Below are 15,130 nucleotides of genomic sequence, written 5' to 3' on the forward strand. Positions count from 1 at the left end.
TAGCGAGGAGGTTGTCCAATGTCGGTGGTGTACTACTTGAGGGGTAAGAGAGGTGTACCAGCGCTCATTAGTACCCGTATTATATATGCATTTAGGTAAACATAGGGGTTGCCCAATTTCTCATGAGTACTTTCATTTTCATATTTTTGGGACAACTAGATGGGCCGTCTATTGACTCATGAGTGCATTTATAATTGTGGATTTTCGTATATATTGATATGCGAGTTATATTTTCATTTTACTCATACGAGCTGTAAAGCTTACCGGGTTTGTGTTTATAATCCCGGTGCACGAATTCGATGGTGTAGGGGATAATTCCGCAATTGTCGATTAGCGGGAATCGAATGACAACTCTGAGAACTCGAAGTCGTTCACTTTCCAGCTTGTGGTGAGGATTTATTGTGGATTTGTGTGAGAGTTTGTGAGGATTATTACATTTCCATTTTATGTAATGTTAAATTATAATTTGGTTTGTAATAATTGGTTGTCTGAGTTGTATAGTGAACTCAGTAATGATCCACTGCGACATTAAAACGATTTCGATTTATTGAGATTATTTTGGTGTTTCACGACCTTGAAATTTTGAGTTTTTATGCTCGAAATTTTGGGGTTGTTACACTAGCAACCGGTTCACGAGGACTTGGATTAGGTGCTAGTGGCGTTGCATCGCTTGTGGTTCACTTTCGATACCGAGGATCCAGCTTTTGGTGTAACTTCTTAGTTACCCGATCTCCGTTTCTACTTCAACAATTGCACGACGCGTAATCTGTTACTTTTGATTTCAATCGTGCAGTTGTTTCCTTTGGCCTATATTTATTATGATGACACACTTTTCTCATGTCATACTTGAACTTTCATTTTATTTGCTACCTTTCGCTTATTCGTATTTATTTAGTAAATTGAACTTCCTTTCTTTTTAACTGAAATTTACTATTATTTACTTATTTCATAGCCTTGTAGTCGTAAGTTGCCGTTGTCAATGCGTATGATCTCGTATTGATTGGTACTAATTAGGACTACGATGATTATTGCTGTATTTCAGGACTGGAAATGGTCCCGGGGTGTGACAATCGTCTACATTCAATTTGATGTTAATCATCTACATTTAATTTAATTTTTTTGAATAACATCTATATTTAATTTTTGACTTATGATATTTATCAAAAAAATAAGGTAATCAATTAAATTATTTTATGCAATTTGATATCTCATTTTGTGATTTTCTAGCAATAATATAAAAGATAATTATCTATATTTGTAATTTAGAATAGATAAGTTAAAAATTGTTTTTTTTGGTAATTTCATATGCATTGACTAAGTCATAACTATATAGAAAAAAAATCTAAGTATTATTTTGAGATATATGAATAGAAGCTTTATATATATATTCTTTTTATAATAAAATTATAATAATTTCTTCTGATTTAAATTTGACTTAATCTCTATTTTAAATTTATTTTTATAAAAATCAAATCCCCTCAACTCATTTAATTCTAGGTTGATGTACCAGATTCGGTCTTCTCTCATCCCTCATGAACCACCCTAATTTTGAACTCTTCTACTCCAGAAAAACTTGGGTAAGCCCTGCCTTTGGCCTTCGATACCTTCGTCCCGCGCTAGCTCTCTGATCGACACCTTAAACCTCACCCATTATTAGTTGTAGATTTGTGTTTATAATATTGGTGGCAGACTGGCAGGTAATGGGTGAGATTGCTAATCGATATAGGTACGGTGGTTCTTGACCTGGTGAGGGTGTTGATCTTTAGGTTGTGAGTGGATGGTAGTAGGTGAATGAAGAGATAGTGAAGGAAATCACGGGTAGTGGAGTGATTAGTGGAGTGATTAGTGTTTAGTGTGAATTAGTCTATATATATCATTGTAATCTGTATATGCAATCAATTAATTCAAGAGAAACAATCAGTATCTTACCACTTGGTATCAGAGCCTCCTGCTCTGTTCTTTCTTTCTTTTTTTTCCTTTTTCCGGCAGGTCGACCTCCGGCACCTCTCTGCTGCTTCTGCTTGGCCGCTCCGCACTCGGACTCGCCGCTCGACGTCGCCGTCGATCTTCCCCGGAGCTAATCGCCCATTGTCCCTCCAAAGTCGCTCTGTTCTTCCGGCTCCGTCGCTGTTTCTCCGAGACGCCATCCTCCGGTGGTCCCTCTCTTCCCGGATCTGCCTCTCCTCGGTGCTCTCTCTCCTCCAGTGGTCCGCTCCATCGATGAGACAATCCATCGTTGTCCCTCTCTCTCCTTTTTTTCACGAAAGTTTCGGCGAAAGTGCGAAACCCTTACATTTATCAACTCTCGATCCGACCCGACCCGGCCCGCTCTTGACCCGGCCCGCTCTCGACCCGACACGATCTGGTTCGACCAGATTCTGTCGGTGCATATTCACCGTCAGTGCACGTGCACCTGTGACAGATTGTTCTCATTTTTTGTGTTTTTTTGCTGTCTAACTACATTGTTTCTTTTTCGATAGGTTCTGCACATGAAACTGAGGGTTCTCAGCTCCCTGAAGTTCCGACCTTCGAAGTATCTGTCAAAAGTTCTGACAGTGGTTCATTTGGGGGCACCAAACTCAACGGAACCAATTTTCGTAAATGGAAACGACTCGTGGCTGCTCATCTTCGAGGCATGCACAAGATGAGACATGTCACGGGCGTCACTAAGGCTCCTAGTCCTGAGGATATTGTTGCCTACAATAAATAGGACGACGACGATGGTCTTGTCATGTCCATCTTGTAGAAAGCTATGAATGATGAGATAGTTGATCTGGTGGAGGCATGTGCTACTGCACAGGGAATATGGGAGACACTGACTGGCTTATATACTAATAACTCTGATTTCATACAGGTTCATGAGTTAATGTGCACATCTTTGGCCATACACCAGGATGGACAACCGGTGGCGCATTATTTCACCAAGCTAAAAAATATTTGGACTGAGATTGATGTGAAACGTCCTTGCATGATAAAAAAATCAAGAGGATATTGTTTGGTATCACAAGGAGAATGAGCTTGAACAAGTTCACCATTTCCTTAAAGGTCTTGACGCCAAGCATACTAGTGCGAAAGGCGAATTGCTCTGAATGACCGAACCACTTAGCCTACTCGCCGCTTTCACCTATATCCGAAAGGATGAGTCTCAGCAGGAGAGTATTCTTCCGGCACCGGCTGTCATTTCCAGCCTTACTATCCACACCATAATCCAGATAGGTCAGTGAGCCGGTATAAAGCATGCCTAGTAGCAAAGGGGTTCACCCAGACATATGGCATAGACAATGATGAGACATTTGCACCTGTTGCAAAGATAAACATTATTCAGGTATTACTTTCTTGTGCTACTAACTTAAATTGGCCACTTAGACAATTTGATGTTAATAATGCATTCCTCCATGAAGAACTTACAGAAGAAGTGTACATGGATCTTCCGCCTGGATATGCATCTGCTTCTCCAAGTAAATTTGTATGCAGATTGAGAAAGTCTTTGTATGGTCTTAAACAGTCACATCGTGCTTAGTTTGGAAGATTCTCACAATTCATGACGAAAATTGGCTACAGACAGAGTAACTCAGACCACACATTATTTCTCAGACATCAACAAGGAAAGGTAACAGCCCTAATTATATAAGTTGATGATATGGTAGTTACTGGGAACGATATTGTTGAGGTGGATAGATTACAGAAACAGCTTGCCACAGAGTTTGAGATGAAGGACTTAGGTACACTCAAGTACTTCTTAGGCATTGAAGTAGCCCGGGGTAGTGATGGTATCTATTTGTGTCAGAGGAAGTACATCTTTGATCTACTAACAGAGACAGGTATGTTGGACTGCACTCCTATTGATACTCCTATCGAGCAAAACCATCGGTTAGCAGAGTATCCAGATCAAGTCCCTATTGACAAACCTCGTTATCAGAGGCTAGTTGGCCGTCTGATTTATCTATAACATACCAGACCAGATGTTGCGTATGCAGTAAGTGTAGTAAGTCAGTTCATGCATAATTCCAGCGAGGACCACATGGATGTTGTTTTAAGGATCTTGAGGTACTTTAAGTCAGCTCCGGGGAGAGGAGTAATGTTCTCTAATCACAATAAAATCCTTGAAATTTGTGGTTTCACAGATGCAGACTGGGATGGAAATATTACAGATCGGAGATCCACATCAGGGTACTTTACCTTTGTTGGGGGTAATCTTGTTACATGGAAGAGTAAGAAACAAAAGGTGGTAGCTCGATCTAGTGCTGAAGCAGAGTACAGAGGTATGGCTCAGGGAGTATGCGAATTGTTATGGCTTAGAAACTTGCTACAAGATTTGGGTATTAAACCTAAATGTGCTATGCAGCTGTACTGTGACAACAAGGCAGCTATTGATATTTCACAGAATCATGTACAACATGATCGTACAAAACATGTGGAGGTTGATCGTCACTTTATAAAGGAAAAGCTAGACGCGAAGATCATTGGTTTTCTTTTTATTCATACAGATGAGAAACTTGTCGATATGCTCACAAAAGGAGTATCTAAAAAAACTTTTTATGACTCACTTGGCAAGTTGGGCATGGTTGATATGTATGCGCCAACTTGAGGGGGAGTGTGAGTGGAGGATAATAGGTGAATGAAGAGATAGTGGAGGAAATCACGGGTAATGGAGTGATTAGTGATTAGTGTGAATTAGTCTATATATACCATTGTAATATGTATATACAATCAATTAATTCAAGAGAAACAATCAGTATCTTACCACTCAGGTTACATTGACAATTTGAGGTTGGGGTGGCTTGATTTTGAGGAATAGGATTTTTGCTGGGAGTATGTTATTAAGGAGATAGGTTTAGGATGAGTTGTGTGTGGTTTAAGGTTTAGATTTTGAACATGGCCACATGGGGGAGAAGAGTTCCACCGATGTTATCTGGGTTCATTGAATTTTTTTTTTTTAAAGAGGGCTCATTGAACTTAGATGAGTTATGGTTGATCTTTTCAGTTTTATTTTTTAGAGATCAAGTTATGGTCAGTAAATTTACTTCTCTCCCGTTGGGTTGTTTACAAGAAATGAAGATCGATGTTTTGTTTGGTTTTCATTTGCTAGAGATTTTGGGCTTTACCTAAAACCTCATTTAATATAAACAATCCATTTAGAACGGTAAGGATCAACCTCATAAATGGCATCGTCTTTGATTCGAATATCCTAGATTCACAATTTTGTTTTTACTTTAAAAGTCAAAATAAGAATTGATGATGAGTCATGGGAGAGATGGAAGTTCCGTAACGATTGCATTGATTTTTGGTATAAAAATAAAAACCCCTCGTGGCCAAAATCAAACACTATTAATTAACATTCTAATTTGATCATGTCCTTCGACTTCCAAACGTCTTCGACACTTTTGTTGTCAATGTATTTGGATGATCTTATCATCCCCTGTATTCCCATAAAATTTGTTGGGTCTGACTCCTCCTTTAGCTTATAGCATCTATGATAAATCCATAAACTTGATATGGAGTACTCTCTCTAGCTTAGCTCTCGATTATTTCATTTTTGTCAACTTCAAATAAACCTCTGCAGACCAGTACTACTAGCTCCTTCGTTTTCTCAGCCACATCAAAATCTGAGAAACTTAAGTTTTTCAAAACTCAAACCCAGCCGGCAACTCCCTATCAGATTTCTTCTAACATGAAGACAACTCGCCGCAGCTTCCTTCTGGTTTTAGTTCTAGTTACGGCACTTGCTACGTTTTCATGTATCGTCATGGCTTGCTCCGATGGACAGTGCAAGGTTTGCACCTCCCTTGTCTTCTCATTCTTCTTGGTTACAATCATAATGATAAGTTTTTCAAAGGATATAACTTGGTTCGAACGTGGTATACGTAGCTCTTAGATCAGTGCTCGGTGGACGGAGACTGTGCGGCGGGGCTTTACTGTTTCGGTTGCGCTTTGGAGTATTCAGGCTCCAAATGTGTGAGATCAACCACCACCAACCAATTCCAGCTTTTGGTACGTTACTCTCTCTTTAGTCTTTATGGACACAAACACAGACACACACGAGTTAGTGAGTCACACTCTTTTGTCTTTGTTTAGTTTCCAACTCTCCACAACGTACGATTGCCCATCAAACTGAAAATAGCGACTTTTCGGGGCAAGTTCCACCAGTAGAGAAAACTATAAGGACTTCTCGTCACATATAGGCTTTGTCAAAAATGGACTCGTAGCCATGTTTATGTTAAATTCAGTAGCACTCAAAATCTAGGGTTAGCAGCTGTTTCACTATTTCATGTTGCCGAAATTACCGATTAGATTTCACGTGGTAGAGTTAGCAATCAGATAAACTCATACAGCATGTTTGGTTTTGTTAATCCATCTTGATTTAAGAGTTTCTAGCTTCCCCGTCGATGAGGTAATTGAGGTTAAACTTAAGGACAGATTATTCTGGATCCGGGCAATATAAAGGCGAAGCATCGATCTATCATTACATCACTGGATCGATTTAGTCCTAGTTACATCTGTTTCTATCGGAAAACCATAGATTTCGTGGTCACTTGTTTTATTAATTATATCACATACTTGGTGATGATAACTTGCGCTTTTGTATGATTTATCAAATAGATGTGCCAAATGATATGCCTATACCGTCTTACCTTAGTTTGTGAGATCAGAACACCTATGAAGCATGGATACAAGAAAAATTGGGTGTGTATGTATCGTACCCGTGTCAGATACGGGTACGGTTTGGATACGCCATATCCACGTATCCATGAACGAAAAAATGTATCCTAACTATATAGTGTAAAGTCAACTCAATGGATACGATCCGAACAAGATTTGGATACGTTTCAGACTCTTCCCAAAGCTAATGAAAGGAAATTTCAAATTGGAGATGGAAGAGTAGAACTGGGCTCACCTTAAAGGATAAATTGAGTTTACTGGAACTCCAAAATGATGCCAAGGAGGAAGGAGAACATCAACGGTAACACGGCGGTGGTTAAAGGAAACTCGGGTTAAGCATCAATTAATGGAACTGATGGTAGAATCAAATTGAGAGGAAGAAATCGAAATTAATCTTACCAGTTATGGCCAGAGAAGATCCGCTCTGCTTCACTTACCGATTTGGAGAAAACAAGAACAAGTGTACGGTTTGCTGGTATGGTTGGAAAGAAAGATTGAGATAGAGGTGGTGGTGGGATTTCATGAGTCACACTTGCCTTGGCGGCGGTGCTAGGCAGTGCTGAAGATATTGACGGTGGTTCGGTGGGAGAGAAAAGTGAGACTCTCTCTCTCTCTGTTGTCGTAGAAGAGAAGAAGAGGAAGTGATGATGTGGCCATCTTGGCATTAAATAAGTGGATTTTGGGTTGAAAGCTTGGGCTCGGGTCAAAAAGAGAGAAGACTTGGGCTTCTCCCAATTGGTTTTGAGCAACCCAAGACTAAAAAATAGTTTTAGAAAATTTTTAATCAAATTCTAGAATTTACATATTTATATATTAAATCTTATTTTACAAAACGTATTCAAAGAACTACATACTAAAAAAAGCGTATCTCCATATCATGTCGTACCGTACCCGTACTAGTGCATCATAGCTGAATACATGACATGTCCCCAGATATTGTTTGCTATTACAAACTCGGTACCTGTTTTTTTTTTCTTTTCTTCCAGCACCGGCCACTGCTAATATCAAGTAGTACTGAAGTAACATTTGCTTAATTTTTTGTGGATTTACAGAATAATTCTCTACCATTCAACAAATATGCATTTTTGACAACCCACAATGCTTTTGCTATCGACGGAGAACCATCTCATACTGGAATCCCTCGCCTTACCTTCACAAATCAAGAAGACACTGTCACTCAACAACTGAATAATGGAGTTAGAGCCCTAATGCTTGATACCTATGATTTTGATGATAATATCTGGTTGTGTCATTCCTTCAAAGGAAAATGCCATGACTACACTGCATTTGTAAGCAAACCCAAACTTCCTAATTTCACTTTCGTATCAGTACGTACATGTTGCCATTTTGTGTTGCTTATTAGTTATCTCAAATCTGCAGGAGCCAGCTCTAGATACACTGAACGAAATCCAAGCATTTTTATCAGCAAACCCAAAAGAAATCGTGACATTGATATTAGAGGACTATGTTGAAGCTCCAAACGGATTGACAAATGTTTTCAAAGCTGCTGGATTGATGAAATACTGGTTTCCGGTTTCAAAAATGCCCAAAAGTGGCCAGGATTGGCCGCTGGTTAGCGATATGGTTGCCAATAACCAAAGGCTACTCGTATTCACTTCAAAACAAGAGAAGGAACAATCTGAAGGGATTGCATACCAGTGGAACTACATGGTTGAAAACCAGTGTAAGAACCAACTGAAAACGAATCAACTAGGGACTTTTTTTTTCGGTTGGTTCAGTGCTATTGTATCATTTCTGTGTCTAACTTACTAAAGAGCACAAAATTTTGCAGATGGAAATGATGGAATGAAAGCGGGAAGCTGTTCAAACAGAGCTGAATCGTCGCCTCTAAATGACAAGACTAAATCATTGGTGTTGGTTAACTATTTTGGATCGGTTCCTATTAAGCAGCTCTCATGTGAATTCAATTCTGAGGATTTGGTTAGCATGCTTAACACTTGTTATGGTGCTGCTGGAAACCGATGGGCGAATTTTGTCGCGGTTGATTTTTACAAAGTAATGTACATACTTCATCTCTTGGTTTAGTGATTATTGACCACCCGAAGATCGATAATGTAATCGGAGTTCACATTTCTGTTGGTTTTGTGATGCAGAGGAGTGCAGGCGGAGGATCGTTTCAAGCTACAGACACACTCAATGGAGAACTAATATGCGGATGTAGTGATGTCCATGCATGTGTGGTAAGCTATGAAATATTATTCCTCACCGTATTCCATTTCATCATCTGATATAATTGACGAGCAATTAGAAGGGAGCAAAAAGATGGTCGTGAAGATTATCACTCAGCTAATTGTGGTTCTTTCTTGCTTGCAGACTGGGTCAATTACACCCTGCAAGGTATAGAAGGGAGCGTGCAGGGTGTAGAAGGGAGCGTTGTAATCTATCAATAAGCTTATCACGCATATGTATTCTCTCCTAACAATCAGAATCAGATATATTACTCACATTTTGGTTATTCTTCACTTATGAGAAATCGAACGCGAAAATAATAGAGACGAACAAAAAAATATCTTCATTCTGTTGCCGGGACTTGAACCCGGGTCTTTCGGGTGAGAGCCGAATATCCTGACCAACTAGACTACATAAAACTAAATGTTATTTACATACAATTCTAATTCTGGGCCGGGCTTCTCTCTGTCAATCAGGACATTACGACGGATAGCAATATTTTCCCAGAACCAGAATAGGAAGATCCCATAAGTAAAGAAACAGATGAATTCAATGTGGTTTGTCTAGTGGAACTATGTTAGTTTAGGGAAAACACTGCAAGGGGATTCTCCTAGAAATAGGATCGAGGTTCTTGTTTGAACCTCAAGCTTGCGAAAAGGTAAATCCCTTAAGAAGGGCCATAATTTACTCGCAACCTTAGAGTGATAATTTATCCAGCTATCATTTTAATGTAACTAAAAAGAAAACAAATATCGGCTAGAACAAACACAACTAGAACATTCAAACAAATTTATCTTGGTTGTTCTGCTTCAAATGATGAACAATTTTTCATTTTTCAGTGGATGGAATTTAGAAAATAGTGAACCTTCTACTAGTGTATACTTGGTGGATTTTGTGGAATGCAGGTCATTAAGGTATTTGGAGATAACTTTTTAATATACATGAACATGTACGGTTGGATGAGCATTTAATACTTATGTGCAGGTCTCTAAAGGTCTCAAATATATTATAGTACATTTCGAATGTTCCATGTTGTGTTGTGCAAACAATGGGCTACAAATGAAAGAGTTGAGATAGTTAAATAATCCTTTCGTTCAGTATAATGGGAATCAACCACTACTAACTAGTACTAGATGACCTCTAGAAAACCTTGGTTAGTCGAGGTTGTGTCTCTACCAATAATTGAGTAATGCTTAGCTACATTTACATCCAAAACCAGTTCCATCTATTTTCATTTGTTTAAGCTTTTTTTTTAATTGAAAGTGTAATAACCTGAATTTCGTTATTCATTTCTTGTAATTTATTGGAGTATAATGAAATAATATTTTGGTTATATCCATACTCTATGCCTTTTAAATAGTCTTCATTCAAAGTAGAAATTAGTTCGAGAACCAATAAGTCGTTTTACTATTTAATTCATTGACTCGAGAGTTGACTTTTAACCCGTCACTCGTTCTAGGAAACTTCATTTATGAAAATTGTAGAGCTTGTCAAAAAGAGTTCAAAGACATTCAACACATAATTTTAAGAAGTCGGAGGAACGAGAAATTAATTACAAAAGTTTGTTGGTGAAAAAGGTATTACGGGAAAAGAAAATTAGAAACTATGGAAATATCTAATTAACCTTATCATCTCTTCTTTTCCCACCAAAGCTTCCCACCGAACTGATATTTTCCTTTCTTCTTTTCACCCAGCCGAGTCCCCCTCTTCACTCACCAAAACTCTCTCTTTCTTCATTTCTTCTTCTTCTCTCTTTTCCTCATTCTTTCTTCTCAGATCGGCAAACCATCATTTCACCAAACTCTCTCTTCTTCCATAGTTCTCTACTGTTGCTGGTCACTGTGGAATCACACTGAAGTGGTCTTCAAGCTTGGAGTGGGGGGCGCACCCAGCTTCGCCACATGGAAGCTGCACCAGTAACTGAAGCTCCTTCCCTTGTCTCCACCACTGTGGGTTTCTGTCACAATTAAGTCATAGGGCTCAAGGTCACTAGGACATTGAGCCTTGCAGTCTTGGCTCAAGTCCCTTCAAGTTAGGGAGGTTGTTGTGAGCTGCATCACGAGCTTGTTGTAGCAGCATTTGGGAAGGACACACAGCTGAGTCTCTGACAGCTTTTCAGTCAACTAGACAGTCATTAAAGTGAGAGTCATTTCCACAATCATTTGGTTAGTTAGACTTGTAGATTTTGGGATTCTTTTTGTTGAGATGTGGGTAGAAGTGTGGTGTTGCTGAGTTGGAGTTAGTTTGGTGATGTTTTGGTGGATGTGTTGATAAAAGTTGAGATTTTGGGGGTTTTTTGTTGTGTAAAAGAGGGGAATTTGTGTTGTGCTTAGCCGGTTTGTTTTCCACTGTTATTTTGTTTGTTTTGGTTAGAACCGTGAGGCAGTGAGTTACTAAATTTATTAATTGGCTTTGAGTTGGGGGATTTATGAGTCTAGTGGTTGTAGGTTTGTGGTAGATTGTGAAGTTGTTATTTGTGCAGTGGATTAGGTTCTTGTTGGTGTATTGGGACAGTTGAGAGAAAGAGAGAGGCCGAGATAGTAGTGTTAGGGGAGTAAGGGAGCAGTATGAGTTGTTAAGGGTGTTGGAAGTGGTGTAGAGAGAGAGTGAAAGCACCAAACGTTTGGTTTGGGTGGCCTTAGTAGTTTTGAGGTTTTGTTGAGTTGTTTAGCGTTTTGAACTCAATTGTTACTAAGTGAGATTTGTGTCAGTTAGGTACTTGGAGTTCATCGAAGCGCATAAGTAAACTCATTTGGAGTTACAAGTTGAAAAGCGGGAGTGAAAATGTGAGTAAACCTCACGTTTGGTCTAGCTACCCTTGGCGGTAACTAGATGTGTGAACTTACATTTTGTATTTTTACTTGTTGTGTGATTGAACTATAAATGTGTATATATTTGGTGATTTATGTACGTATATCTAAATGGTAATAGGATATGCATATATTTATCACTAAGTATATAAAGCTATTATGTTTGTAAAATATATTGTGTATTTTTAGTTGGTTTATATTAATCGTGGAGGATGAGATCGAGAGAGAATAAAATGTACATCTCGGTAAATTGGAGGTTTGTGGAGGATAATAGTATCGTGGAAGTGTTGTATGTTTTGTTTGATCGGAAAGGAAGAAAATGTGTCTTTCAGTATTATTGATAATGTTGTTTGTTTTGTTTGACTGGAAGTGAATAAAATGTACCTTTCAGCATTATTGAATTATATTGTTGTTATGTTGTTACCGGAAGGGAAAAAATGTACCTTCAAGTATGATTGTTGCGTGTGTGATTTGGTGGGTTGTGGTATTGTCTTTGTGGCGGCCTTTTGAGACAAAAGACTTTGTGTGAGTTGTTCTGCCTTAGTGGCGGCCAGTTTGGCAAAAGAACATAAATACATATTGATGAGCACATTATATATCATATTATTCTCCCTTATTTATATTTGTTAGTGACTCATTTTTATTAGTTTGAGTCATTTAGTTTGATATTGTATCCTTATAAGTATTTGTCTTACATAAATAAAAAGTGAAAGATATTGAAGCAATTTATCTATTTTCATGTGATAAATTGAGTCCTTGATTTAACATGAGTGTTTTTCCATTTTAATAAGCAAATAAGTTCACCACATTCTTCTTGTTCCCATAACATGTGTAGCCTACAATTGATAGAATGCATTCTCATTGCATTAAGTGTGTTGTATTGAAAATATTACCTTAGCCATCAATTGTTGAATTTACTTTTGCTTGTTTAAATCATAGATACATACATAAAAATGGAAGCTAGCTAGAGCATGAAGGATGCATGAGATAATCTCTCATGAACTAAGGTGGCTAGAAGCAAGCTTGCTTGAAAAGAATGAATTAACTTTTCACTCTTTCAAAGATTTTGTTCTTAGCATTCATCTTTTCCACATGAAAATTAAGAGAGAGAGAGAGCAAATGAAATTTGATGAAGAGATGAGTGATGTATGTAAGCATTTATGAGTGAAGACTTACTACCATCAAGCTTGAGAATTTCGAGATGGAGCTATAGTGAAGATCTTTGTTCCCCTATAAATACATGTTGTTTCATGAGAATAAAAAGAGGAGAGTGAGGAGAATTTGAGAGACACATTATTGCTCTTTGTTCTTCCATTTTCTTAGTTATTTTCCTATGTTGCATTTTATAGTTTTGAGCATGTGTTTTAGTTAGTATTATGTATTGCTAAATTTCCTTAATTAAGGTTAAGGAGGAAACCATATTATGAAATAAGTTTTATTCAATTATCTATTGATTCTCATAATCACATATTCCATGCCTATGAATCTTGCTTCAATATGCATTAATAAAATCTTTGTTCTTTTCACCTCTAATGTCATGTATTTTTGGTAGTTCTAAAGTCACTTTTATTAATCCATGCTTGATTTTGTATCATGTTAATATGAAATCCTTTGATTTCTTGTCATTCAAATGAGCTTGTTTCACATTTGATGCTTAGCAAACACTTTGATCTTTTATAGTTTCAATAAGTTTGTGTACAAGTGATGCTTTAGTGTTCATAATTAAGAAGCGAAGAAGAGTCTATATTAGAATTTATTCATGTGTGCTTCATTGAAAAATCTTGAGAAAATAGTAGATTGATTTATAGATTGCTACTCCTAATTGGGAATTAGTAGATAATATATCGAGACTTATTGATTAATGTGGTGGAATCCGATACCTTAGTTACTTCGTCATCAAGATAATCATTATCTCTTTATTTTGTCTTTATTTTAGCTACTTCATAACCAAATTGTATTCAACTAGATTAGTGTTAAATTAATTTATATATGATTAGCTTTTTCCTAATATCATATATTCCTTGTGGGTTCGACATCGCTCTTGCATATTTGTGCTACAATAGATTTGTGCGCTTGCGAGTAACATTTTAAGACACATCACATATGATTTAGCCTTAGAGGCGGCCCAAGTGACAAAATGTATTTCAATGTTCTGCCTTAGTGGCGTAGGTATATGTCAGAACCACTCATCAGCTGGTTGTGTGGATGATCATCTAGAGCTCTAGTATTAATGTCAATCTTCTGGGTGCGACTTGAGGGTCACATTAACCCAAAATGTTATGCATGTGTTGTGATGTGATTGTGAGTTGTGATTATGTTTGTGTTGCGATATGTGGCGTTTGTTGTGGCATTGGTTGCGAGGTTGACGTTGTTAGTGTTTTATATATATTTCTAAGTTTAGAAATATGTTACATTACCTTAAGTATTTCTTTTAGTTTATTCATACCAATTTTGTAGCTGACCAGGTTTGTGTTTATAATCTTGGTGTACTATTATTGGTGCAGGGGGTAGTACTGCAGGTTATGCGAGACAGTATAGGTGGACGGTTTTCAGCAGCGTGATAGCAAAGCGTTGAGTCTGTTTTTGGTGAGGACTTGTGAGAGTGATTTATGTACAACTTACATTCGTGTAATTACATTTTGTAATCAAAGTGTTTTGTTAAACTTGGTAATTATATTCAGCTGTTGTAACATAATTTCATTTATTGAAGTTATATCAGTGTTAGCATCCATAAATTCGAAAATTTTATTATTCTGAATTTATGAATGTTACAAAAATATGAGTGAAAAGGAGCAACCCCCCTAACACTCTACTAGCAAAATAACAAAACTATTCAAATGTAAGTGAGCCATAAAATCACTAACAGTGAGATACAATAAATGAAAAAGACACATCTCACCAAACTAATTGATATAATATAGTTGGGAGGAGGCACATCCCAGATGTGGTCAAGGTAAAACCAGTTAACTTATCAACCGGCAAACGAAGAAGCATAGTGGTAAAAGATATAACAACTACAAAAACGTTGTTTGAACCACGGCCGTCTACTTTGAATTTTGTGTGCAACAAATTCACGAATCACGACTGTGACTGGCCTAGCTAGTTCATTTTTGTTTACACAGTATGGAGTTGCCGCATTGTTCCCGAAAAGTCTGAAGTCTTTGGCGCTAAACTAGATAGTCATGTTTAGACTTGGTACAGAAAATAGAAATTAGGGATTAGGATAAATAACTTGTTTTAGTAATCCAAGATCCTGCTCTCCTGGCATGACATCACCTGGATCAATAATCGTTGAATTTACAAACAGAATCACAAGTTAGAAAGATAATACACGATCTGATGAGACTTATAATTATTGGTTAATTATAGGAATAAGTAAAGCTTAATGGGTGAACAGCATGTGAGTTGGTAGGTTAGGAGGCATCCAACACATGCTAACAATCTCTACAGATCAATAGAAATTAGTTTTG

The 15,130-nt window shown here is 37.6% G+C and overlaps 1 protein-coding gene and 1 non-coding gene across 2 annotated transcripts; one reads left to right on the forward strand and one right to left on the reverse strand.

The window, feature by feature from the left end:
• Nucleotides 1–5,407: 5,407 nt before the first annotated feature.
• Nucleotides 5,408–9,132, forward strand: LOC126799033 (PI-PLC X domain-containing protein At5g67130). Its single transcript, XM_050526143.1, has 7 exons — nt 5,408–5,773; nt 5,869–5,991; nt 7,713–7,949; nt 8,041–8,344; nt 8,453–8,676; nt 8,775–8,861; nt 8,995–9,132. The coding sequence occupies exons 1-7, from the start codon at nt 5,672–5,674 to the stop codon at nt 9,022–9,024; spliced, it is 1,107 nt and encodes a 368-aa protein (XP_050382100.1). The 5' UTR covers nt 5,408–5,671; the 3' UTR covers nt 9,025–9,132.
• Nucleotides 9,133–9,195: 63 nt separating this feature from the next.
• Nucleotides 9,196–9,269, reverse strand: TRNAE-CUC (transfer RNA glutamic acid (anticodon CUC)). Its single transcript has one exon. It is a non-coding gene; the product is annotated as a tRNA-Glu (tRNA).
• Nucleotides 9,270–15,130: the final 5,861 nt, after the last annotated feature.

Source organism: Argentina anserina, chromosome 6 (assembly GCF_933775445.1).
Source record: "Argentina anserina chromosome 6, drPotAnse1.1, whole genome shotgun sequence".
NCBI lineage: Eukaryota > Viridiplantae > Streptophyta > Magnoliopsida > Rosales > Rosaceae > Argentina > Argentina anserina.